Source organism: Porites lutea, chromosome 3 (genome assembly GCF_958299795.1).
Source record: "Porites lutea chromosome 3, jaPorLute2.1, whole genome shotgun sequence".
Lineage (NCBI taxonomy): Eukaryota > Metazoa > Cnidaria > Anthozoa > Scleractinia > Poritidae > Porites > Porites lutea.
In genome coordinates, this window is record NC_133203.1 from 4027200 (window position 1) to 4050877 (window position 23678).

Sequence of the window (23678 nt, forward strand, 5' to 3'; positions counted from 1 at the left end):
CCCTGCCGTTCTTAAGACATTACATCACACTCTATAAGATGATCTCCTCCCTAAGACGTTCACCTAGTGCTAGTTTTATATTACCCTTGTTAGAGAGACCTCACTGTACAATATTTACATGATAATGATATCTTAACAGTAATATTGTTTTTTCTTTGTCCATAATAGCTCCTCAAGCTCTACAAACGCTTCGTCAAGGCAGAAAGTTTCAGGAAAGCTCTTGTCTATCAGAAGAGGTACCTTTTACTGCTGTTGGGTGGTTTCCAAGACTGCGAGTCTACAACGCTTGCTATGATCTCTCAGATGGGTGCATATCCGGCGAACGCAAGTAGACCGTATAGACGCACTGGTAAACGCAGGTTCCGCACTGCAGCACGTGCCGTGCTGGCGATCCAGCGCATGAACTTTCTGGTGAACAAATCAAAACGCGTTTCTATAGTAGGATCGCGAGAGAGTACGAGTCGATCGCGGGAAACTACTAGTCGGTCACGCGTGGTGAATGGTGACATTAACGACCACACGGTTTATCATCCAGCATCAACTGATGGGCATTCTCCGAGATCGATCGGTGAAGTTGCGCACTCTGCTCCAAAGTCAACGTTGTATCAAAACGGTGGTTTTACCACGTACACTGATCGGTATTCACCAAGGAGTGATCGGCGAACGTATGAAACACATGAAAATGACTCAAGAACTCGTCCTATTAAGGCACCGACTACTACATCAAGTGATAGATTCAGTCATCACGACGAGAATTTCACTGCTGATGAACCTTTATCGCGTCGAAGTTATCCTTCGTCGACAAGCAGATCACCACGAACTTACTCCCCGACAGCCTGGTCGGATACTCGAACGACATCGGCTCCCCGAGCCCGAGATCCGATACCTTCCGATTATACTCAACGCTTAAAATCGCCACCAACTCGGGAAACTGTAAGCACGCGACGTGACTATAGCGATCGTGGTCATTTTGATTCGGCACCGCGGCACTCTTCGCCACGCCGTCAAGAACTTTCCGATCCGTCCATTCGCAGATACGCTGACGCTTACGATCGTCCTTTGTCACCGTCAGGTTCTTCCTCAGTGGGATCGGTTCACAACGGGAGCGAGAGCGCTGATCATTCGCTGAATTTGTATATTCACAGACTGGAATCATTGCAGAACAGACTGGGGGCTATCAATAGAGGTAATTCGTGCTCTGGAGTGTAGTCACTTTTGTATCAGATGAAAAATCCCACACCCAGGTTCTTTAACTTCTTCCGCCAAATAGTTTAAGCCCAACACGATTTTTGACGGGTGTAAATCGGTGAAGGACCTGAAGTACGATTTCAACCTTGTACATGTTGCTAAGTTTGTAAATTCCCCATCGTTCCAGCCATACACTGAAGAAAAGAACTTAAGAACAAGTTTTCGCCGAATTATTTATTTGTCTAACATCATCATCGTCGTCGTCATCATCATTTTCATTATGAACATGATTTTGATTACGGTTATTGTTACGATTTGTTAATCACTTTTATTATGATTATGATTACGATTGTGGTGATGATTGGTGATAGGTACCGTTTAAATGATGATGACAATGATGATGATCATATGATCATATTTTATTCTATTAAGGGTGACTGATCGCAACTTCTTATTTGCTATGTTCTCCTCATTTCGACCCTTTTTAATCAGTTATCCTTATTGTACCTTTCAGGCGCTGCAACAAGTTCTCTGCCTAAAAGTCGACGATACTAATCGCCTACGTTAAACTTCATGTCTGTCTAAAAAACGAAAAGCCTTATTTAAATTCAAGCCGTCCCCATCCGTCAATAAGTCTTCGAAAATCAACATTATCAAATTACATGATAAACAAAAATAACTATTACGCATCAATACAGGTTTAAGAGTCATTTCAAGTTATGCATTAGTGTATAGAAAATAAGTGACATTACTGCGCTATTGCTTAGGCTATAGGAAGAATATCGTACGTGTTATCGAATAAAGCGTTCTGTACAAAACTGAGAGTGAGAACTAGTAAGCGTGACTTTTTTCGATTCTTTAAAGTTGTACTTGCATGAGAGGTTTAAGGTAACCTATTATCGCTATTAATAGAATATTGTTATACCATACGTTACAAAAAAGCGACGTAAGATTGACTCATTTGGTCATCAAAAAGAATTTATGTCATGTAGGAATAAGAAAATGCTCCGTGACCTACCCACCCAACCATAGCAGCGTTCGTTGTAAAATAATTTGATTAACTAAACATGATTTCACGACTTAAGAAAATTAATCAATAATATATTTTGTTAAAAGGTTTCAGCCCGACTGTGAGAGTCAAAGCGATATAGTTATCAACTTTCTAAATCTAAAGGTTCCGTAACAGAACATAGGCGGTCTGAACGCCAGTAATCTTTGGTTCCTTGAGACATTTTTTTTTTTTGTTTTTTTTTTCTTTTTCAAAGTTATTGGTAAGCACGTTTATCATCAAAATATTTATCCATAGAGAAAATTATTTAAACCTTGTGATTTATTTATGTAAATTGTACTATAGAAGACGTTTCAGTGTATTTTGTACATTTGTTTTGATTTATAGGCCTGTTATTTTTGTTACATTTGATAGGTTTTGTAGTTCATAAGATATTTTTGTATAACTTCCATTTTGTATTTTAACTTGTATTTGCTTGTGATTGTGTATTAAAGTGACTCTTACGTACAGCATCAAACAGATAGCAACAGAACATTATGAGACCCTACTGTTTAGAGCAGAATTACACGATACCAAACAAGACGCTTTGGTAGCGTATACTGGGGCTTCGTAGGTTCGGAGAACCTTCATTTATTCAGTTCAGCGTAAGTATTTGAGCATGCGCATATCTTGTGCGAGCGTAGCGCGCGATTAATAGTGGTTTGCACCTTTTGATAAGGCCACGTTTCGCCCGCTTACTCAACGAGCGCTTTTAACTTTTTTATTTTACAGGTACAGGTTGTTTACCGTTGACAAAAAGTTTCCGGAAAATCCGGTTGGAAAGTTAATGGAACACTACGTTTCGGGTCGTTTGGGTAGAAAATTTTCGGGAGCAGCGGAACGTCTGAAAAAGTAGTCCTGTTTTCCCGATCGGAATGTTCCAAACAAAAATTCGTGTTCCATTTCTTGAAAGCCATCTTTGATACCAGTTTCAGACCTTCGCGGCCGTATTTCGGTAAATGTAACTCCAAATGGTAAACGCGATTCCGGCACGAAACTTGCCAGTCTTGAATATTGCTTGCCATTTGCCCAAACCGTGAACCGACCGGTTCACTCATGTAAATGGTAACCATCCACAATTATTGCTTCTGCCCTACTATGACTTGTTTCTCTCGCCATTTTAGAAACAATGCGAATAAAACTGGGCTAAGTTAACTTTCGCTAAAACTTCTGCTACTGGGGACAGGGTGGTTAGCTCGAAAGCTAAGCTCTTCTGACCACCGTACACTTCTGTCCAAGCCACTAATTTTCTTTTCTCCTTTTTCTTCTTTATTAGAGTATTCCTACCTTACTATATATAATGTAAATATTTTATAAAAGTGTGAAAAAAATTGAATTGAATTGAATTGGCCAATAGCTGACCGGCGCGTCCCCAGTAACGATCCCATAAGTCTTTGCAAAAGCTAACTCGGCCCAGTTCTTCTCGTTTATAAAATCTCTAGGCGGCTATGGTGCCCTCACATAGTGAGCGTGATTTGATGACTTTCATTAGATTGCTTAAACAACGAAGACGGCAACGGCTGCAAAAAGGTCAGCCAAAAAGTGGATTTGCGTTGTTTTAAACTTCATTGCTCTTATTCCAACTGCTTTAATTTGTCAAATGTTGGCGATTTTTCAGGAGTTGAATTCTAAAGGACTGTATTTAAGTTCAAAAAAACAAAACGAAAATCGTTCTGTTGAGTTCACGTCCTCCATAAAACGTCAACTTAGGAAGTTTCACGTCGTAGTCGTGCAACGCCGGCAAAGAAATATACATAAAAGCGTGATGCACGTGCAAAGTTGTTATTTTGCCAGTCTCGTTCACCTCACCGTCGTTGCGTAAGCTCCCTACTAATTTCTATTTGCTACGGGCTTGTGGAGGCAAAAAGGCATTAGCTAAACACTTAATTATTTGCACAAGAAGGCAGGAGGAATGTGTTTTTTGATGTCAGGGGATGCACGAGAAAGTAATGAAGCAGCGCATAGTTAAAACACCTTCATAATTTATTACAATAATTGACTTAATACTGAGCTTCTTTCCAAAAAATTCTGTCGATTGCACGCATAAATTAGTTTGAAGTAATTATATTATTCAGACGCGTTCGGTATCATACAGTTTTGAAACATAATGTACATATCGTACAAGCATTAGAAAATTGCGTTACAAAATATAATACAAAGTTTACAAAATTTACAGGTGTTACTTTCATGTGGTCGCATAAAGAGCGACACCTTTGATGAAAAGTTTGTACAAAAACAATTCGAAAAAACAGTACAAATACTAAATAAAATAGATTTGACTATTACGAGAAAAATACTAAATTGCTGTCCTCCTTGATGTTACCAAGGCAACAACAAAAAGCACGGACGACCGCTGTCGTAATGATGAAGCAACATAAGGATGGTCATATTCCACCAAAAATATCTTAAATCAACTCTTTCTTGAAGACTTGAACTTCGTGGCATGTAATGCCGTTTCAATTTTTGAGTACGTGATAGTAGTGCCTATACTACGATGTGACCGTTCTAATAAAATCCCGCTGCCAGAACGGAACTAGAGACCTTTAAATTCGAGGACGAGATTTAACTTGAAGTTTTTTCGCGTATTCATTATTACTTTTTACTTTCTTTTTTCACCATAAAAGAGAACACGGTTATATTTTTTGAAGGAGGTTGAGCCCTCTCCCGATCGCAAAATGAAAAAGCTTAAAAAAAACCACTGCGACATTTTCCAAAAAACTCGTAGTAGAATGACGACGGCTATCACGTTTTCCCGCTAAAATGACGTTAGTTCCCGGTTCACGAGCGCACATCTTAGTGTTGAGAAAATCTCGTTCTCTTAGCCGTCCTCGCCTTAGAATCTAATGGTCTCTGCTATCAATTTTTTACAAATACAAGATCAAGAATTAATTGTTTATTTTGATTTTCTCCCTTCCTGAGGGAAATTTCAAGCATATCTATCGGCGCCTAAATTTAGTCTGTTAAGATGAATCAAAAGTTCGTGAAGGAGCCGCTTTTGATGACAAGTTTCAATTGTGCAATGCGCATGTCTTCCTTCGCATTCCGCTTCTTCTCCCCGCAATGGCTGTTGATAAAGCTGAGGGAGAGGAGGGATGGTGGATGTTGTCACTGAAAGCGGCTCCCTGTCCTGCACTAGTCAGATGGTCGACTTCATCCTGGATTTCAGCATCTGTCGCGTTCTTTCAGACGCCACTGCAGAGCTGGAGGAAAACTGGAAAAAAGAATGAAAAAACGGGTATGGGTAAATTAATGTGACGTTAATGAGCTTACGCAAAAGGACGGCGGAGGAAAGAAGGCGACAAATTTTTTGAACGTTTTGCCGTCCTCTTTTTTCTGCCGTCCTGTTGCGTAAGAACGCTATTGATTGTTACGGCCATGGTTTGATTGAGGCTTTAAGACCCTAAAGAATGACAATCGCTACAAACAGTGAATATGTCATACTAACAAAACTCGAGTCTTACAAGCAATACTCCTGATCGTTTCTTTTCTCTGCAGAAATTAGAGTTGATTACAAGTGTTAATCAGGTCACCAGATTGGACGCTATGAGTTAGCCTGGGAGCAAGCTCTCCATTTTATATGGTGAGCGAAGCGAAGTGCGAGAGAACGCGCGAGCGACGGGCGGAGCATTCGCCCCTTGTACTGGCGTCTCCTTTCACGTGCCACTCTCGCGTGACTTCTCGCGACTCCTCCAAATGGAGAGCTTGCTCGCGGGCTTTCTTTGAGGTTGCGCGTGAGACTGGAACGGTGTCATGTCGAATTGCACCATGAGACTGTTTTGGAGACGCTATCGCTGCTTTTGTTGGCCATTACGGGGTTGCGCAGGAGACTGGGCCGAGAATCTTTGTCCCTAAAAACAGCCTAATGGTGCAATTCGACACAACACCGACCCAGTCCCACGCGCAGTCTAACGTGTCTTCCAGCAAGGAGGCGAATTATCTGGTGTTATGGTACAACCTCGTTCCCAGGGTTCTCTCCAAGGAGAGAACCCTGGGAACGAGGTTGGTTATGGTTTAGAAGAAATCATGAACGAGACTGCAATTTTGTTGGTACTGATCGGAAACCCCTTCAGATATGAGCCACTATGTTACGCCAAAAGTGATTATTAATTGCTAAAAGGGTCTGGTATTACTGAGGAAAGAGATTTCCTACCTTGAGTGTCTGTGATTTTGTTGACTTCTTCTTAATTTTAGGCAGGAGGACTGGCGCTGAGGCGCTGCAAGACAAGTGCGATTATGAGCCATAAGCTTTATCTAGGTTGACAAGAACAAGTGTTTCCTTCCACTGGGAACTTAACCCTTTTTTCCCGCAAATTCTGCCAAAAATTTTTATCGAGAGTTCACGTGGCCAGCATCTATGCAAATTTATTGGAACAAAAGAAAGCGTTTGCATAAGAAAAGAGTTCAACTCCCATGGGATTGGTTTGGGAAACCAACATGGCCGCCGTGACGTCATGTCGCTCTATTGTTTTCTCAACCAACATGGCCATTTTGTCACGTGGTTGTAAATCAAGAATTGCTGGTCTGTGGTTTGCTTTTCAAGAAACGAAAAACGATCAGAAGAGACAAGATACAAGTAGGGGAATTTCCACAGAAACAAACAGTAAAGTAAAGATCACCGCCACTTCCACCTTAACAAAGCAGAGAAGTATCCAAATATTCAGTTACAGTCAATTACCCTGGCGAAGAAGAGCTTTCATGATGTGATGTTCCTTTGCGCCTCCGATAGGGCGCTGACTTAGATCTAGCTTTGATGCGAGGTTTGCTATTCAACAAAGAAAGATGGTCAACAGATACAAGATGAAACAAGAAGACTTTATACAGAATAACAGCAGTTAACTTTAAATCATCGATACCACCACCACGTTAACAAAGCACAGAAATAGCAAAAGCTCCAGTGAAATTACTATACGGAAGAAGAGGTTTCATGACACGCTGTGGTTTTGCACCTCGGATAGGGAGCCGCGGATTTAGATCTAGCGTTGTCTTGAGGTTTGCTGGTCAAGAAGAAAAAAGATACAGAAATGACGGTACTTTATTAAACATCACCGTCCACCTCGCAAACAATGCACGGAGTTACAAAACGTTTCATTTAACGTTAATTACCATGACAGAGAAGAACTTTCATGGTGTGCAGTGTTTTTACGCCTCGGGTGCGGCGCTGCAGATTTAGATCTAGCTTTGGCCCGCGGTTTACTGTTCAAGAAAGAAAAGTTAGTAAAAGAAACAAGATACAACAAGCAGAATTTATACAGAAACAATCGGGAAGGAGAAAATGACAAGAAAAGAAGAAAGAGGCAGAGGAAAAGGGACATGTGAGATCTCGTTTGAGAACAGGAACGATAGTTTTGTTAACTTTGACGCTGCGGTGCGGGAGGAACCAGAGAACAGATAAGGTAAAATAAAGGTAAGGCCAAATAATAAACCCGGCTAACATACCAATGTTCAGGGGGACGAGGTTCATATATGGAGTACAAGGTACAAAAGGCTGGGTGATGAGAGCATTGCGTACAACAAGCTAAGTATCTCAAGTAAAGCAACTACCCAATTAGTATCAAATCTCCATTAGTATAAGATTGCTATGCTGTTGGGTGTTGGCTGTAAATCAGAACTAAGATGAAAAAAAAAAATGACTGAAGGAAAAAGCAAAAAAAAGAGAGGTTCCGAGATAAGATATCTCTTGCTTTTCGAAATGGCCCATTTGCTTATTGAAAGACCCTTCGAGACATACGCAGGAACTTCCCCAGAAGTACAGAGCTAAAACGTGAAAAAAAGCTACCACAAAGGAAGCAGAAAACAGTTATTTCAAGCAAAGTATTCCGTGTAGGTATATCCCTTTTTCAGCAGTATCGTAAGAACCTCAAAGAACCCAAACGCGAGGCTCTGAGATGGATACCTCTTGATCCTCCTAAAGGCTGATTTGCTTCTTAAAGAAATCTTTGAGACGTGTGATGAACTGTCCCTAGAAATACAGAGGCAGAATGTGGAAAACTGTGTGATTCAGATGCTTACAAGGAAGTAGCTGCAAGCAATTCTTGAGGTGAAGTAAGAAGAGTACAAGAAGAGGAGCGACAGGACGCGGTTCTAACTTTTTAATCCGTGGATGAAGTCCTTTCGCATGATGGAATTAAAGCTACTAAACAAATTTTTCCAGAATTTTTTTCCTACGTTGTACAAAGTGGTTCCAGAGTTTGCAGACTCTGTAGATGAAACCTAAAGTACGACCATTAAAATAAAAGCTAAGTTTGAGCAGTACTTTTCTGTGATGCTGTTTATTATGTTGGACAAGGTGATCCTAACTCTGGAGTTTGTGGATGAAATCCTTAAGTGACTATTCAAATGAAAGCTACTGAGAGGTACTTTTCTGTGGTACTGATTATTATGCTGTACAAGGTGATTCTAATTTTGAGTCTGTGGATGAAGTCCTACATTTTTCAATTCGAATGCGTAGTAATTTGCTGTGGTACTGTTTATTATGCTGTACAAGGTGGTACTAAATTTTAAAACTGTGGACGAAATCCTATGTTGTTGCCATTCAAACGAAACCTCTTTGTTTTTATGCATTTTACAAAAACATTTTAGAGCTCTAATTTAGAAACACAGGAAAAAACAAACGCAAAAAGAGTTATGAGAAAAATCCGCAACCAAGAAAGAAAAGAAAGCTAAACTGTCAGAGTCAATTCAAAGGTTTTTTAGAAAGAACTTTTGCGTCAGTATTTTCTTTGAGCAATAAAAGATTAGGGGTGAAAAAGTTTTCAGGATCCTTACAATAAAGGAGGGTGTTGTTGAGGTATTAGATCGAGAAAAAAGTAGAGAATGAATGCAAATAACTTAATAAAGGGTCAGATGTATTGAAACAGGAGATCAAAAAGAAGACAGTCTTATGAATGAGTACTTGGATGACAAAGGCCGTAGTACCTAAATGAGAAGGAAGACTTAGACGACTGGTTTGTTCTCACCGCTGGCGCTGAATGAACCCTGAGAAAGAGAATAGTAATGAATAGAAAACAGAGGAGAAAAAGCATCGTCTATCTATCTTTCGTCTATCGGATTAGGAAGATAAACCGTAGGCCTCGTCTCACAACCCTTGCACATCCACACACTGTTCATAGAGAGTAGGGGACGTATTCCTGGTGACAGTCCCTCACGGGGAGAGGGGGGACTGTTACAGGCCCGCAGTAATAGGCGCCACGCGTTGTTGCGGTTCCCTAAGTAAAAATCTAAGTAAAAATGAAATCTATGTAACTTCTAATGCAGATCGACGAAGTTTCATCCTGGGAAATTTTTCATGAAAAAGTAAACCTTACAATAACATATATAAGTCGATCTAGATCTTCATAAACTAACAGGGCTGTGCTCTAGCAGAGCCCGGTGGCCCCTGGCGCCTAACTTTTGCCTTCGGGCGACTAGAAAATCTCAGATTTTTCACACAAATCATATGCTGGGCACCCTAGATCTTACAGTTTCAGAGCACTGGGCTCCCTTCAATTTTCCTTAGAGCACAGCTTTGACTAATGAAAACTTCTAGACGTAACCTTCACCAACCACTTTAGATTACATACACCACAGAAAAAGCAGTTTGCCGCGTTATATTTACAGTCGTGTTTCAGGGGCCGACGCAAAAGCGGTCACATCCGTATCGTTTTTCCGCGTTCTCGCCACATGTAGTGCGCCTTTTACGCGGGAAATATTATAGCCAATTGTGATTGGTTGTTAAAACGTTGGACACAGAAGCCCGCCTTTGTACTGATGACTTTTCCATGGTTATTCCCATGTACCAACGTAGATTTATCTCGAGAAGAAGCTGTCACATAAACGTAATTTATTTCTCCCCAAGGTAAAAAAAAAGAAAGCTCAATCTAACCTTACTGACCAGAAACTGCGATCTTACCTGGACTTGATAAAACCATGATCTAAGCCCAAAGCAGGAGCGGACGAGGATCTGTATGTCATGCCCTGGGGACAGGTCCACTGTCAAAAAAATATTAATAATAAATAAATTAATAATAATAATAATAATAATAATAATAATAATAATAATAATAATAAAGATATTTAAACAGGGAGCCCATGTCACCCACGTGGTTTTCCTAACACCTTACACCTAAACTGGGTCTTTCAACAACAATACTTAACACCTTTTGTGGAAGTTTTTTGACACCCCGTTTGATGGTACAAGGAAAAAAACGCTGTGATCACCTGACTGCAAGATCTTATGAGATTTTTTTTTATGAGATTAAGTCTTTAAATATGTACATAATCAGGAGGGCGTTTGTCAAACGGAAATCCGAATAAAAAATTGTAGACCTAAACAAAAGACCTTATACATGAACTGTTTTCGACGCCATCGTGTCAGCGCAGACACCTGAAATAACAGTGCTCGTATTGCTCGTATTTTTTCGTGGCTTTGCGAATTTTTCGTAAACTTATATTGTCTGCTCGACCATGAGAAAAAATTGACAATCTGGAATTTTTATAGATGTGTTCAATTTTAGCAACCTCGTCCCCAGGGCTTTTCCCTTAAAAATTTTTTTAAGGGAAAAGCCCTGGGGACGAGGTTGCAATTTTAGGGCATATAATCGAACCTACATGTGCGACCACTTCTCGCAAGCGATCACCTCCCATACGCGACCACCTATCCAAAACACCAAACTTTTCCCAGTGATAGCCTTTGTACATTTTTTCTGAGGGAGGGGGGGACGTCGGTACACAGGCTACCCAGTGAAAGCCTTACGGTTGGGACCTCTCGTGAACCCTAACTCTAACAACTAACCTTAAAACCTCTTGTAAGCGAGCGCGATTACTCTTTTGGCTGACGGTTTAATAATTTTCCATTGTTTTTAACCTGTTGTAAACAGCCACTTGACGTAAGATCTGATCTATAATAATATGTTCGCTGTATGTACTATGTTACTTAAGAATATACGAAGAACTTGAGTGACCACATGGAACAGCACAGATCTGCACATATGCAATAAACTTTCTTCCATAAAGTAGATGTGTGCGAGCGTCTTCTCGGAAGAGAGCCCCTGTGGTTCTTTTATCGTAAACGACCACTAAGTCTTTGCATTTTGGTTAGTCGCTTACAGGAGGTTCGACTGTATTCTCGTAATTCACCTGATGACTTGGGTCTGATGTTGGTCCAAGATGAAGTTTCTTTTCAGCAAATCCTTGTAACACAGCTATACCTACAGACATAAAACGATACCATACTCTGAAATCAGTTCTGTTGTAAACTTAGTTTACAGAAAACCACCAGAGCACGTTAAATGTCTCGAAACCTGCTGCGTTGTCCTATATTCGTATTCGAAACAGCTTTTCTACTGCAAGGGTAACCCCAGATCTAAGGCGAAGTGACCGATGGCATTTCAGACTACTTGGGAAGTATATTTGTTGGACAAGAAGCTTTGGTTTTGTCATTTACAATTAATTTCTTCGTTACAGTTAAGTTCAATAGCGCAAAAGGAAGCGTAGTTGGCAATATTAACAAAATGAACGAGACAGCCATGACAAAAGCTCCTTGAAAACGGCAGTCAGGTTGTAGCCTACCTAATGCAGTGCTTCGTCCTTCTCTCATGTATTTTCTTGTCCACTCATCCAGCAAGATATTGTAGTAACGCTAAAAATTAAATTAGGAATGGAAATGAACTCAATTGTTCCAACAGACCATGTTACAGTTGTGGGCTTAGTACCCTAGCCTTTGCGTGAATGTGAGGCCGAGGTTGACCTTGTTATGATACAAACTTTTTTTTGTTTACGTATGGACATTATGCTTCAAAATACTAGAAGAACAACAAGATTTACATAAGAAAGCAAGAGGGGTTGTATCAAAACAAGGTCAACTCCATCCTCGTTTCCATCTAAAATTGTAAAATGAGCTATTAGATGCGTGAAATTCAAGCCAATCAAGGAGAATTTCAAGTTCACGGAGAGAAAGAAAAGTAATCATCGTGTTTTCAACATCATAATATAAATCAGTGAATCTAATAGGCTGAGAGAAGTGCAGTTGTTAGGAAACAAAAGGCAAAAACAAAGAAATAAAATGCAAATATCTTTTCAAAAAGCTCAAATTTTGATACTTTTTGAAAAACACACTTGTGCAAATAAAAAAAATTCAACGAGAAAATTCGTATGATTGCCTATAAAAAGAGAGTCAGAAAAGTCTTGCAAAATGTAAAGCGCGCGAAAAGCAATGTGTTGCTAGTTGTACCGTTTTTCGGTTTTTGTCATTGTCATGGTTGCTTTACACTATAGAGTCTACTGGATAGGTTTTGGTCCCACACCACAACTATTCCGGATAGAGCTTCTGTTCACACATAAGAATGGTGATTTCGCACGGCTCAACTTTCAGAAAAAAATATTGGGGCCAGCTGGCCCCCAAGTTTTCATTTTTGTCGCCAGAACAAGTATTCTGGTCGCCAAAAATTATATTTGAGAATTAATGGATTTAGTTTTGTGAAGGATAACGGATTATCATTAGTGTACGTTTTCCCAAAGAAGAAAGTCACCTATCTTGGGGGCCAGGTTGGCGACCAGAAGTGAAAATTTAGTCGCCACTGAGTAAAAGATGGTCGCATTGGCGACCCCACGGGTCGCAACGTCGAGCTCTGTTTTGGCGCGATTTCTGTAACGGAGCGAAGCTGCGTCGCGCCGATTTTAAAAGTGGAGCGCGAGTCTCTTCAGTTTTTAAGGAAAAAACTGAGAAGAGTGAGAGTAAGAATCGAACCCGGAGCGTGGTGTCTGCAGCCATCACCTACACCACTACGCCACTGAGGATTTGATTATTGAGGATTTGATTGATTTGAAGCTATATAGCAACAACCCTAACCCTAAATAGAAGCTAACCGGTTCGAGTCAGTGTTCAACCCTAATCACTATTTTCAGTGCTTAACCCTAATCAGTATTATTGCTTAACCTTAATCACTATAGTCAGTGCTCGAAACCAAAGCGATAAGGAATACTAGGGTGTGCAAACTTCATGAGGCGTCCAAGGGGGTTTAGGCCGATGGGATTTAATGCTAACCGAGACAGGAGTGAGGACTGGGATTTAGTTCACCAAACCCTCTCCGCCAACCGCTCCGGTGCCATGTTCGATGTTTGTGAACGACTTGCTCCAGTAGTGTGAACACAGCCTCATCTATACTCATAATTGAGACCTGTAGACTGTGTAGAGTGCTCACCTGTGACTCGAAAAATCGAAGGAACTTGTTGGATGACAAAGAAGGTAAGACTCTCTGAAAACATCCTCTTCTACTGTACTGTTGAGCGAAGCAGATATAGCAGTATCAGCACCATTACGTACGTACGTAATTCCACGCCAAGTTTTAATCACTCAAGGTTGAACTTTGGGCAAATTAGTGATCATACGTATTCAGTTTTAATTGAACTAGGTCGATAGTGATATACCCTGGGTCAAGGTGAATTTTTTTTGTCTTTTTGACGTTTGTTTTTCGACGTTTTTGTCTTGGGGACCGCACTCAAGTTCAGAAAGAAGAGGAAAAACTTTTTGTGTTAAGTCTTCATAATATATAGATTTAGTAGAGCTAGAAGCGAAGCTCTCGTTAATATACTTATAGTTTACTCAAGCACAAAATACAATCGTGTAATGCTAAACGGCGACATCAACCAGAGAAGGGCGAAAATTTAATACGTCTAATTAGCAAAAAACAAGTTTGCACGTGCAGCACACTTTTTTTTGTACATTTTTTTGCCGTTGTTTTGCACGACTACAACCAACCTTGGTGGCCGCTAGCATTTCTCACTTTCTCACCGCCGCTAAAAAATTTTCATGTTTTCCTTCCAACGAAAATTCGCCTTCTTTGTTTAAATATTTCTCTCTCTAGCTCTTTCTGTGTTATCCACGTCAGAGTAGACATTAAAAATTAAGTCGAAAAAAACGATTCGGCCTTGTAGTTTTTTTTTTTCTAAGAGTGCGGGTGGCCGTGCGATTTACCGTGCGAGAGCTCTCGCTTTAAATTTTACGTAGTGGTCGTGCAGTGATGACAAAATACTGTACAAAAAAAGTGTACTACATGTGCAAAATTGTTTTTTTTTTTTCATTTAAACCTATTGTTCCCTATAAAGTTCTCGTTGCCGTCGCCGTCGTAGTAAGGACTTTACGAAACCACGACGGCAACGGCAAAGGCAGCGTCAAAAAGCAATAAGTTTATATTAGCAAAACAACAATTTTGCACGTGCATCACGCTTTTATGTACATTTCTTTGTCTTCCCTGCGCGACTACGATGAGAAATGACCAAATTTTAACTTTTTTTGAGGATAGGAACGGTAATCCGATAAATTCTACCATCTCTGTCTGAACTCGGGCGTGGCTCCCTCTCTTATGCTCCAACATAAATTCCCTTCTTTTAAGCAACTGAGCCCCTTGGAATAATCGCGAAAAAAAGTGAAAGGATGCGAAGTCCATTTTTCAGCGACGTTTTCATGGATGTCGCCGTTGTCGGATCGTAAGGTCCCTAATTCTTCTGTTGAAACGGCAAAAGTTTGATGTATATAATACCTCATCCTCAGTCTCAATAAGCATTCTTATGTCATCTGGGGTCAATATATCCAGGATTGACTGTTTAGTGCGCTGTGAAGTAACAAGAACATGTGTCCTGTGAATACAGATGACGAATTATCTATGGCTACCTGTCTATCCGTCTGTAGCCTGTTCCAAGCGTTCAGATAGTAGAGAGCGGGAGAAAAATTCATGAAGAAAATAAAAACGAGGGGAGCCGCCGTGCTCTACTATCTGAACGCCTGGATCAGGCTAATCCGTCTGAAGCAGACGGATAGAACGTCTGGAAATCGTCTTTGAGACAAACTTCGATCTTGACATGCGACGGACTAAACTAATGACATGTAATGAATACAAAATTTGTGAGATAATGTATATTTTGCCTGGTTCGGGAGAAAATTTATTACTAGCCGCCTACAATTGCTTCTTGGTCTGATTCAGTTGATTGGTTCGACGCGTCCTAAGTTCGACGTTTGACCCAAAAGAGATCTTGACTTAATTTAGGTTGACCCAAATTACATGTAGAGTTTGGTTCGTCTCATGAAAAGTTCGACGTTTGACCTAGGCATCCCGCGAGCTAGAGCTCTATCTGAGAATCGTGAAAGGCGATTCGCCACTCCAGAAACTAAAAGGAGCCTGGGAACAGGTAATTAGCGCATTGATTTCTGGGATTGTATGGGCGAACAATGCCCGGGTATCATAGGTTTTTGTGTGAAAGGTTTGAACCCAGGAGTCATTTCAAAAGTAGGTTGAGTTTGATCGTCCGGGTGAACGTAGTCCTGAATAGGACTGTTTTTGTTGACAGTGACTGACGTTTCGAAAACCTGTGCGGTAGTCATCTTCAGAGTCAAAGTGAGTTGTATCACGTCAGTTGATGGTTTTATACCCTGGTGATTGATCTGATTGGTCAATTACGTCGCGATGTTACTTGTCGTCTGTCAGTTAAGCCGTGATGTTATTGGCTATGAAGACTCGTAATCAGTAATTGGTGCGTTTCGATCCGTCTATTGTCACTGTTTATAGTTTCTCTCGATTTCTAAGTAGAGTGCCAACCTCGTTCCCAGGGAAGAAAAAAAGCCTTGGAAACGAAGGTGAAGAGCTATCTTAAAGATGTCTGACATAAAAGTTATAAGCAACCAAAAAGGTCATGACAAACTTAATTGCAACATGACAACATTCCAGTAGCAGTGGCAGCTTATCCATTTGTTCAAGACAAAATTCATCATTATTGAGTCGTTATACCTCATCCAGATGCCGTTGAACATAAAATGCATGCTGCAAGAAAATCAATAAGAATACATCAAGATTCAAGAAGAAAAAAATGCACTAATTGTTGCAAAATACGCTAATTTTGTAACACCCTTAGACCATTATTGCATACCTTAGCCCTCTCATCTGCTGACAGACCTGTGGCTCCTTTGTCTTGAACAAAAAGATTCATGTTGCTTGTGCTGCGATTAAAATGAATTTCTTATTTTAGCTAAGGTTACATATGTCTCGGGTTTACCTCACTTACGAACCATTGAGCGTATGTTCTTATACTAGTATTCACTATTGGATAAGTTTTTCAGAATGTAAGCAGCTTTCTCAAAAAACCAAGAAAACAACTATATGTTGCACTTTTGTAGGGACATGACCAAAGTGAATGAGGGTGGACGCGAGGAAATTCTAAAAAAAGCTCTCCTTGGAAAAAAGGAGGTATAATGTTTTTTAAAATGCCACAATGCCTGCAATCTTGCAGACTTCTAAGACCAAAACAAAAAAGGTTGCTTTAACAATTTGTCGCTAACATGAGAACTTTCAGCAACAATCTCAAAATTGTCATTTCTTAAGAAGTAGTACTTCAGCCATACTGAAGGTTCAGCTAATAATTTCTTGATAGTAAATTTCCTTATTTTATGTTTTACTTTTGTTAGGCAAAACCCAGTACCTTGACGTTGAAGTTGTGATGAGATTTTCTGGAATGCGGAAGCCAGCCAGGTTGAACAAATCTTTGATCATCTGTCCCTTGATGTTACGATCCAGCTGAGAGGTAGAGTGAAGACTGCGGAAAAAATAATATCAAACCCGTTGATTGTACAGTTGAAGTTAATCAAATACAGATGTCCATCTTGTAGAGACACCGACTCTAGGTGTCTGTTTTACCGAGGTGTCCCCCTTATAGATATGTCCATTAAAAGAGAGTCAACTGTTATTGTGTATGCAGCCATGGGGGAAGGGGGGGGGGTACTACTATATGTGGGCTATATAGGTACGTGCTGCTGAAGGGTACGGTTTTTGAGCAGTTTACTGTGGGATAGGGTATATAAATCAGAGCGTTTGGGTCTAGAATAGGGTATCATTTTCCATGAAACTGATCAATTGGTTGAAGATTTTAGTCCAGACTAGGGAAACCAGGAATTGCCACTCAAAAATATAAAAAAATCAAATCGGTCTAAATAATTTGGGTCAGCCTTGATTCAAAGTAGGTTTGGCTCATGTAAAGTTTGGTGTCTGAACCAGGCTTAAGCTCGACAGCTCACTTACCTTGGTGAAATATTGACTTCTAACAGCCAAGGTTTAAGGTTTTCATCTAGCATGACATCAAAACCAAACAGCTCATGACAACAGGATCTACAAAATAAAATACATATTTTAACATCAACATAACACTTGAGAGAAACAAGGAAAGACATTGATCATGCCCTCAGAAATTACAAAACCCGTTCAAAGTTTTAAGTTTGGATGATTATAGATTTTCATATTTGGCAGTTGCCACTTTCGTTCTGTTCTCTTAACTTCTGATATTATTTTTGGGCAATGACAGTTGATCAACTAGCCTCCTGCAATTTTACATTATTAATTTATCATTATCATTTAATATTATTAAGTAACATTAACATTTGTTAACTAACGAAGGTTACCTCTTCCTGACATTCTGTTTCACCATGGTGTTCACAGCTGAATCTGACCTGAAAATAACATCATGAATAATTGGCAAATAATAATAGATACTAAATCACTTTTCTTAAATCACTGACAACAATTATGACAAATCATTTGTAAATATTACGTAGAAAAAAAGATGTAAAGTTCTAATGTCTCGCTTTTTTGCTGAGGTAGAATCTTAATAATTATTGTCTGCTTGGTGTAAATTACCACATTTTACCAAGTTTTTTCTAATAATCCTCAAATACAAGTCGCATTCCTCTAATTGGGTGCAGTGCTTATTCAAGGGTGGCATTTAAGAAAAGGCAATGTCTAATTGAGGGTGTGGCATTTACATCCCTCTCAGTGTTAAGTATACTCACGCTATGATGGCCTTGACAACTAAATCCTTAATACTCTCCCACACATGGACATTGTTAATGTTAATACGCTTAAAGTATCCCCACAGGGCTTTCAGGCTCCTGCAAAGTAGAATAATGTGTATTTGAGCCGTCGGTCAGTTGACCTTCTGGAGGATGGATCTATTTCATTGTCCCTGCCATAGCTAGAGGAGGTACTGTTCGGGTAAAACTCTGACAAGCAACATGGCCTTGAAACGACGAGACAGGAGAAATAGTTACAAATGACACAAAGATGTGTCGAAGCAATGACAGTGATGAAGACAAGTGCAAGTACGGTAGTAAATAGCATGCGAGCAAGCTCTCCCGGGGGTGTGGGGAAGAAAAGGATGGAGTGAGAAGAACTCTTCCCTCCCCCCATGCCCCCTTGTTTGCATGCTAAATAGCAACACACCAACTGGGACATGGTCCTCTCCTGAATACGTGCAATAATGGGTTTGGAAATTCTGAATAAAGAAACATGTACTCACATAGCTGTACCTGCCCCCCAACCACTACTACCAGGGCCTTTGTATAGCTCTTCGAAAGGAAAAGTGGTGTGTTTTCTTAATTGACAGCAGTTGATAAGCCAAGAATCTATGAATTTAACTTTTTCATGTGGCTTATTAACTTAAAAAGTTCATTACACTGGTCAGACTAACTTTGCCTAAAAAAAGTAATTCTAACTTTCCAGTCTGTTAATTCTTCTTTTTTTTCACTTTTTTTTACCACAAAATGAAATGTTTATTTATTATCAATTTGGTACTGATTTTGTACTGTCAAGAATTTTGTATTAATCATAATGTCTGAGCAGTACACATAGCAGCATTACAAGAATATACAGAAAGAGAGGTCACTAGAAATGAAATACCATTTGTGTCCCTGGCAAACAGTTTCATCAGAGTTTGGCTGATAAGCTCCTTCATTCTTCTTGTTGATGCTGTAATTTGTCAGATGCATGAACTTGTTGCTCAAACTCTTCATGGATGAGGAATACCTTTGGAAAAATTCAGTCGGTAAGTAACCAAGTCAAAATACAGTTGAACCTCTCCCCAATGGCCACTTTGGGGGCAGTAGAAAGTGGCTGTTATAAAGAGGTGGCCATTGAAGAGATTTAAATAAAAGTCAATGTATGGATTATTTGCCTGCTGGGACAAAAAAAGTGGCCGTTCTAGAGATGTGGCCGGTCTTAGTGGAGGCACAATGGTAGTGGAGTGACACAATTGCATATCGCAACCCACCATATATAATAACTCATTAAATACCCTTTGGATATCCTCAAGTTAAAAAACTATGTTGGACACTTTCTCTTGTAGATGCTTTCAATATTTTCCAGGATACTTGCCATGGTCCATTACAGTATAAATACTTTTTAAGAGGCTCAACTTTACTAAGAAAGTAAATAAACTAGTTTAATACAACTAAAAACCCACTTACTTGCAAGTTGCAAATCTGACAAGTCCATCTTCAAAAACATAAATTCTAAGTGGATCATAAGAAGTGACATAGACATAGATACGCAGATCAAACTTGCTGCCATTGATGAGAAAAGGCTTGGCCAGGTACCTAGAGGTGACAGAAACACAATAAAAAAAATGGCTGACTGTATGCTCTTATAAGTTACATTTATCTCATTATGGAAAATGAATGTTTAGTTGACAAGATATAAAAAAATATATTAAAAAACATACAGGTTTTTTATCCAAAATTAAATTATGCATCTATGTGATGTAACATTGAGTGAAAGATGGGTTTGTATGTATTATACTTCACACTCCATGTTAAAGTACCTTTGAACAATAACAGGTCTCTTTCGTGGAATCTGATTCCACTTGTGGATTACACGGATTCCAATTCCTCTTGCTGAAGCAGGCTGTCAACAGCAACAAAAAATGGTTAATGAAGAATGAAGATAGTCAAAGAAACGTCATAGGACTATGTCAAAAATGACAAAATAAAAATTGAACATTCTGATAATACAAAGCAAATTTTCAAAATAAGTGAGATAAGAATTTTTTTACACTTTTTATTTTCTGTCTTGTCCCCCCTAATCTGGTTATATCAATTTTATTAATAAATTAAATATAAACAAACAATTAAAAAAACTTAAAAGTAAACACAAAATTGTGAATGGCAATAAAATACCGGCTTTAAAATCCACTTTTGTTTGCCATTTCCATCATCCCAAGCTCTTTTAAGAAGTTTAAAGTCATATGGAAGAACATATGTTTGAGGAACAAATCCATAATCCTGCAATACAAACAAAAGAATTTTGAATGTTACGATCATGGATCCTCTCCCTTTGGGACAACTCTGTTCAAGGGACACCTCCATTCAGGGGGCACTCACCAGTGGTCCCAAAAGTGTCCCCTGAATAGAGGTTCTACTGTATTTTAAAAAAACATGCATAACTCCAATATCAACAGGTCCTACTTTTTTTCTATCAGTTTAATTTACAGGACTCTCGTGCAAGATTCAACAACATTTATACACCAACCTTTTTTCCATGGTGAACCATCATTCTGGACAGATTTCTCCACAGTCGGTCTTTTCTTCCGATTTGAAATGTCCCAGGAAAATGATTGACCTGTGGGTTTGGAAAGAATAACACTGAGTCTAGTTCTTGATGGGAGAAAACAGCAAATGTGTGTAACTCTGGCAAGGGGGGTGGGGGAGGGTTATGATAGGTGTTTGAATATGGTATTTACTGAAATAAGTGCAGCCCACGATTAAGTGCTGCCCTCAAATAATATATGTCACCTAGAATAGGCGCTGTGGCCCTGATACAATCAAAATCAAATGATGTTTATTCTTTTAAAATAATAATTCTGTGATGTGGCTAATACAATTCTTTGTCACCTCCAGCTTTCCAATACATGCTGCCCTTAAATAAGTGTCGACCTCAAATAAGCTCTCTCACCTTTTGATAGTCTCTCACACTTTTGAAACAGTTTGCCTTCATGTGCTTTCCCCAATATCCTAACCAATCATTTCCTGTTTAATTATTAAAAATAGATAGGATTTAACTCAATTAAAAGCTATTAGATATTTAAACCAACTATCAGATACTACATTTACATTTACCATATTACAAGCATTCCCTCTCTACAAGGCTTATATATATGCTCGGGTACTAAAGCAGGACACTAGACACAAGCTTAGTGTAAAGTGAAATACAATCTTATTACATTGAAAAGGTCTGTAGAAAATCATCAATTAACCAAAGGAAGCTTACTTTTAGTTGGTTTAAAACCCACTCTGGCAATACACTGCTTTATGACGTTTGGGGTTATGGAACTCATTTTCCATCTCAGCAGCTTCCGCAATTCAGCAGAAAGTGGCGCCACTGGAAAAAGACAATAATATCATTATTATAACAACATATAAGCATATAAAAATACATTATTCACAATTAAACAGTAAGCACCATAATAATAAGGCAATGCTTTGTGGGTCAATTTTGAGGCCTACAGTATACTGTAAGTTCTATGGACCATGTTTGCAAAATGCAATGTGATTTGACCCTTGAAGTCCCTAGAATGATCAACATCAGTTTTCTCCTAATATAACAAAACATAATAATGAGAGGAAAGGTCATGAGATTCAATAAAATGATCACCTACAGAGAAATGCTTTGATATTTTACCAAATTCTCCAAACTAGTTCTTTAAGAAAATGTATGGAGACCAGTTAAGAGAATTTGTACATGGATTGTACTTTACAATGCACCATGATACGAAGTATCTCGGATCAAAATCTTGTTCCAAAATATTCCAATGGAAAGCACTCAAGGTTGTAAATACCTTTTTCACCATCAACAAAGAAATACACTGTTGGTGGGACGTGGGCAAATAAGCTCCGCACCAGAGGTTCAAGCTCCTCCTGCTTGTCATCTTCACCTGATGCCGACCATGCATTGGTTTTTCTACTTGATATTGATGATGAGGGCTTTGATGGCCCTAGAGCACTAGACCATCTGTCAACACCTGTCAATCTTGCACTTGATGCTCTTCCTTTAGCCGTGGAAACACGGGAGGAGGCAGCAGAACTTATCATAGACTGAGAAGCATCATCATCATTGTCATCATCATTATCGGAGAAACCAGCTATGTAACAAACGATTCAGTCTTACAATTCAGCGGGATGAGTTTTGAAGGGTTTAGTCATTGATTTTGACTACAACAGATTACATTAATTATTTTAGAATATTAAATTATGACATCACCAAGGACAACCATATATAAAAAACAATAAACAATTCAACTCGTGAATCAATTGAAGGTTTTGCATAATCAGCTTGAAACATGGCAGTTTATAAGATGTTAGAGTTGGAGAAGGGGTCTCCAACCAATTTTGGATACATGTATCTGTTTCTTGCAAAGGTCGTTAAGCAAACATTTTTATGGTAGTAGAACTTCAAGGTATATAGATGTATATGTTGTAGTTAATTTTTTATCTCAGGTAATTTTTGTGTTTCCTTTGTTTTTGGGTATGGTATTAAATGTATGCTAATAAAATTGAAACAAAGGAAAAATAAAAATTACCTGAGATAAAAAAATTAACTACAACATATATAGTTATCCTTCAGCCATATCAAGTTAATAGATGAAAGGTACAGTAATCGTACACTTGCCATAAATGATCAAAATAATAATTATCAAGACTTATCAATGGTAAACCTCACCATACAGTCGATACTGAGTCTGTGCTCTTAATATTAAAATGTTTTTTTATTTTTTTCTCCTCATGAAAGAAGGCAGTGAGGTTAACTTGAAAACCTGGCAGAGGCTTCATTCAGCTAAAAATTAGTACAATAAGCCCTTCCAGCTTTTATTGACGATTCCTTGCTTTCTACTGTTAACCGCTGATTTCAAAAGAAAACTAAGCTATATAAAAATCTAATGCTGAAAAACACAACAATTAAAATTAATGGAAAGGAAAACATTGGGTTTATAAATTTAGACTAGGGACATCCTTGGCCAGTCCCTACAACGGCCTCTTTAACTGCTTCACTGACCTTCATCCAGCTCTTCACAGTCATAAAAATCGTCATCATCATTACACTCTGCATCAACGTCATTCTCACTATCATTTTCCTCTAGGTCAGAATTTTCCTCTTCTGCTTCTTCATCTTCCTCAGCAATGTCAGAAATACAGCCATCTCCAGGCATTCGTTCCCATGATGGACACCGGGATTTTTCAAAATATTCCTCATTTTCCAAGGACTCTCCATCACCACTGACTCGTCCCTCGTCAACAATATTTTCCTGTTTTTTTACATCATAAAACTTCCTCACGGCGGTTTTTCTTGATTTGGGTTCAGATGGTGGTAGAGGTGGTTTAACACCTTTTCCTTCCATCCTTGTTGGAGTCCTTTGAATTCCAACTGGTTTGTGAGGGGGGTGTGGTATAAACCTAGTAGCCTTTTGCGAAGTACCTGAATGTGTCTTAAGAACAGGTGGGGTGGCTTTCGCTCTGTACAGCCCACTTGATTGATTACTACTTATCTGCAAACCACTAAGCCTAGATGACATGGCCTGTTCTACTACCTGCGACCTTGAATTCATAACGTCCTCTTCCTGAGTACTTCCGCTGTTGCTGATAAAAAAACGTTCGATCTCT

General features: G+C 39.2%; 2 protein-coding genes across 2 annotated transcripts in view; one reads left to right on the forward strand and one right to left on the reverse strand.

Moving 5' to 3' along the window:
- The window catches only part of LOC140930226 (uncharacterized), a 63352-nt gene extending 60638 nt beyond the window's left edge, over nucleotides 1-2714 (forward strand). Inside the window, exons 47-48 of the mRNA XM_073379891.1 lie at nucleotides 169-1186; nucleotides 1703-2714. Coding sequence (XP_073235992.1) covers nucleotides 169-1186; nucleotides 1703-1743 — 1059 coding nt within the window. The 3' untranslated portion in view covers nucleotides 1744-2714. The remainder of the gene's footprint in view (nucleotides 1-168; nucleotides 1187-1702) is intronic.
- Nucleotides 2715-4201: 1487 nt separating this feature from the next.
- LOC140930225 (tubulin monoglutamylase TTLL4-like) lies at nucleotides 4202-23678 on the reverse strand. Its single transcript, XM_073379890.1, has 22 exons — nucleotides 23074-23678; nucleotides 21860-22162; nucleotides 21292-21402; nucleotides 20977-21050; nucleotides 20554-20643; nucleotides 20202-20306; nucleotides 19847-19929; nucleotides 19494-19622; nucleotides 18928-19053; nucleotides 18042-18140; nucleotides 17655-17702; nucleotides 17278-17364; nucleotides 16682-16795; nucleotides 16133-16202; nucleotides 15994-16026; nucleotides 14752-14823; nucleotides 13414-13491; nucleotides 11783-11852; nucleotides 11351-11421; nucleotides 10125-10204; nucleotides 6387-6450; nucleotides 4202-5447 (listed from the first exon to the last, which is right to left on the reverse strand). The coding sequence occupies exons 1-22, from the start codon at nucleotides 23621-23623 to the stop codon at nucleotides 5373-5375; spliced, it is 2532 nt and encodes an 843-aa protein (XP_073235991.1). The 5' UTR covers nucleotides 23624-23678; the 3' UTR covers nucleotides 4202-5372.

Bases quoted from the DNA above. Each gene is read 5' to 3' on its own strand.
- LOC140930225 (XM_073379890.1), bottom strand. From the start codon at position 23,623: ATGAATTCAAGGTCGCAGGTAGTAGAACAGGCCATGTCATCTAGGCTT. The intron at 20,644-20,976 runs GTGAGAGAGCTT...CCAAACCCACAG, and splicing joins GTGTGAGAGACTATCAAAAG to GTCAATCATTTTCCTGGGAC. The intron at 13,492-14,751 runs GTATTATATACA...TTCGCTCAACAG, and splicing joins TTATTGAGACTGAGGATGAG to TACAGTAGAAGAGGATGTTT.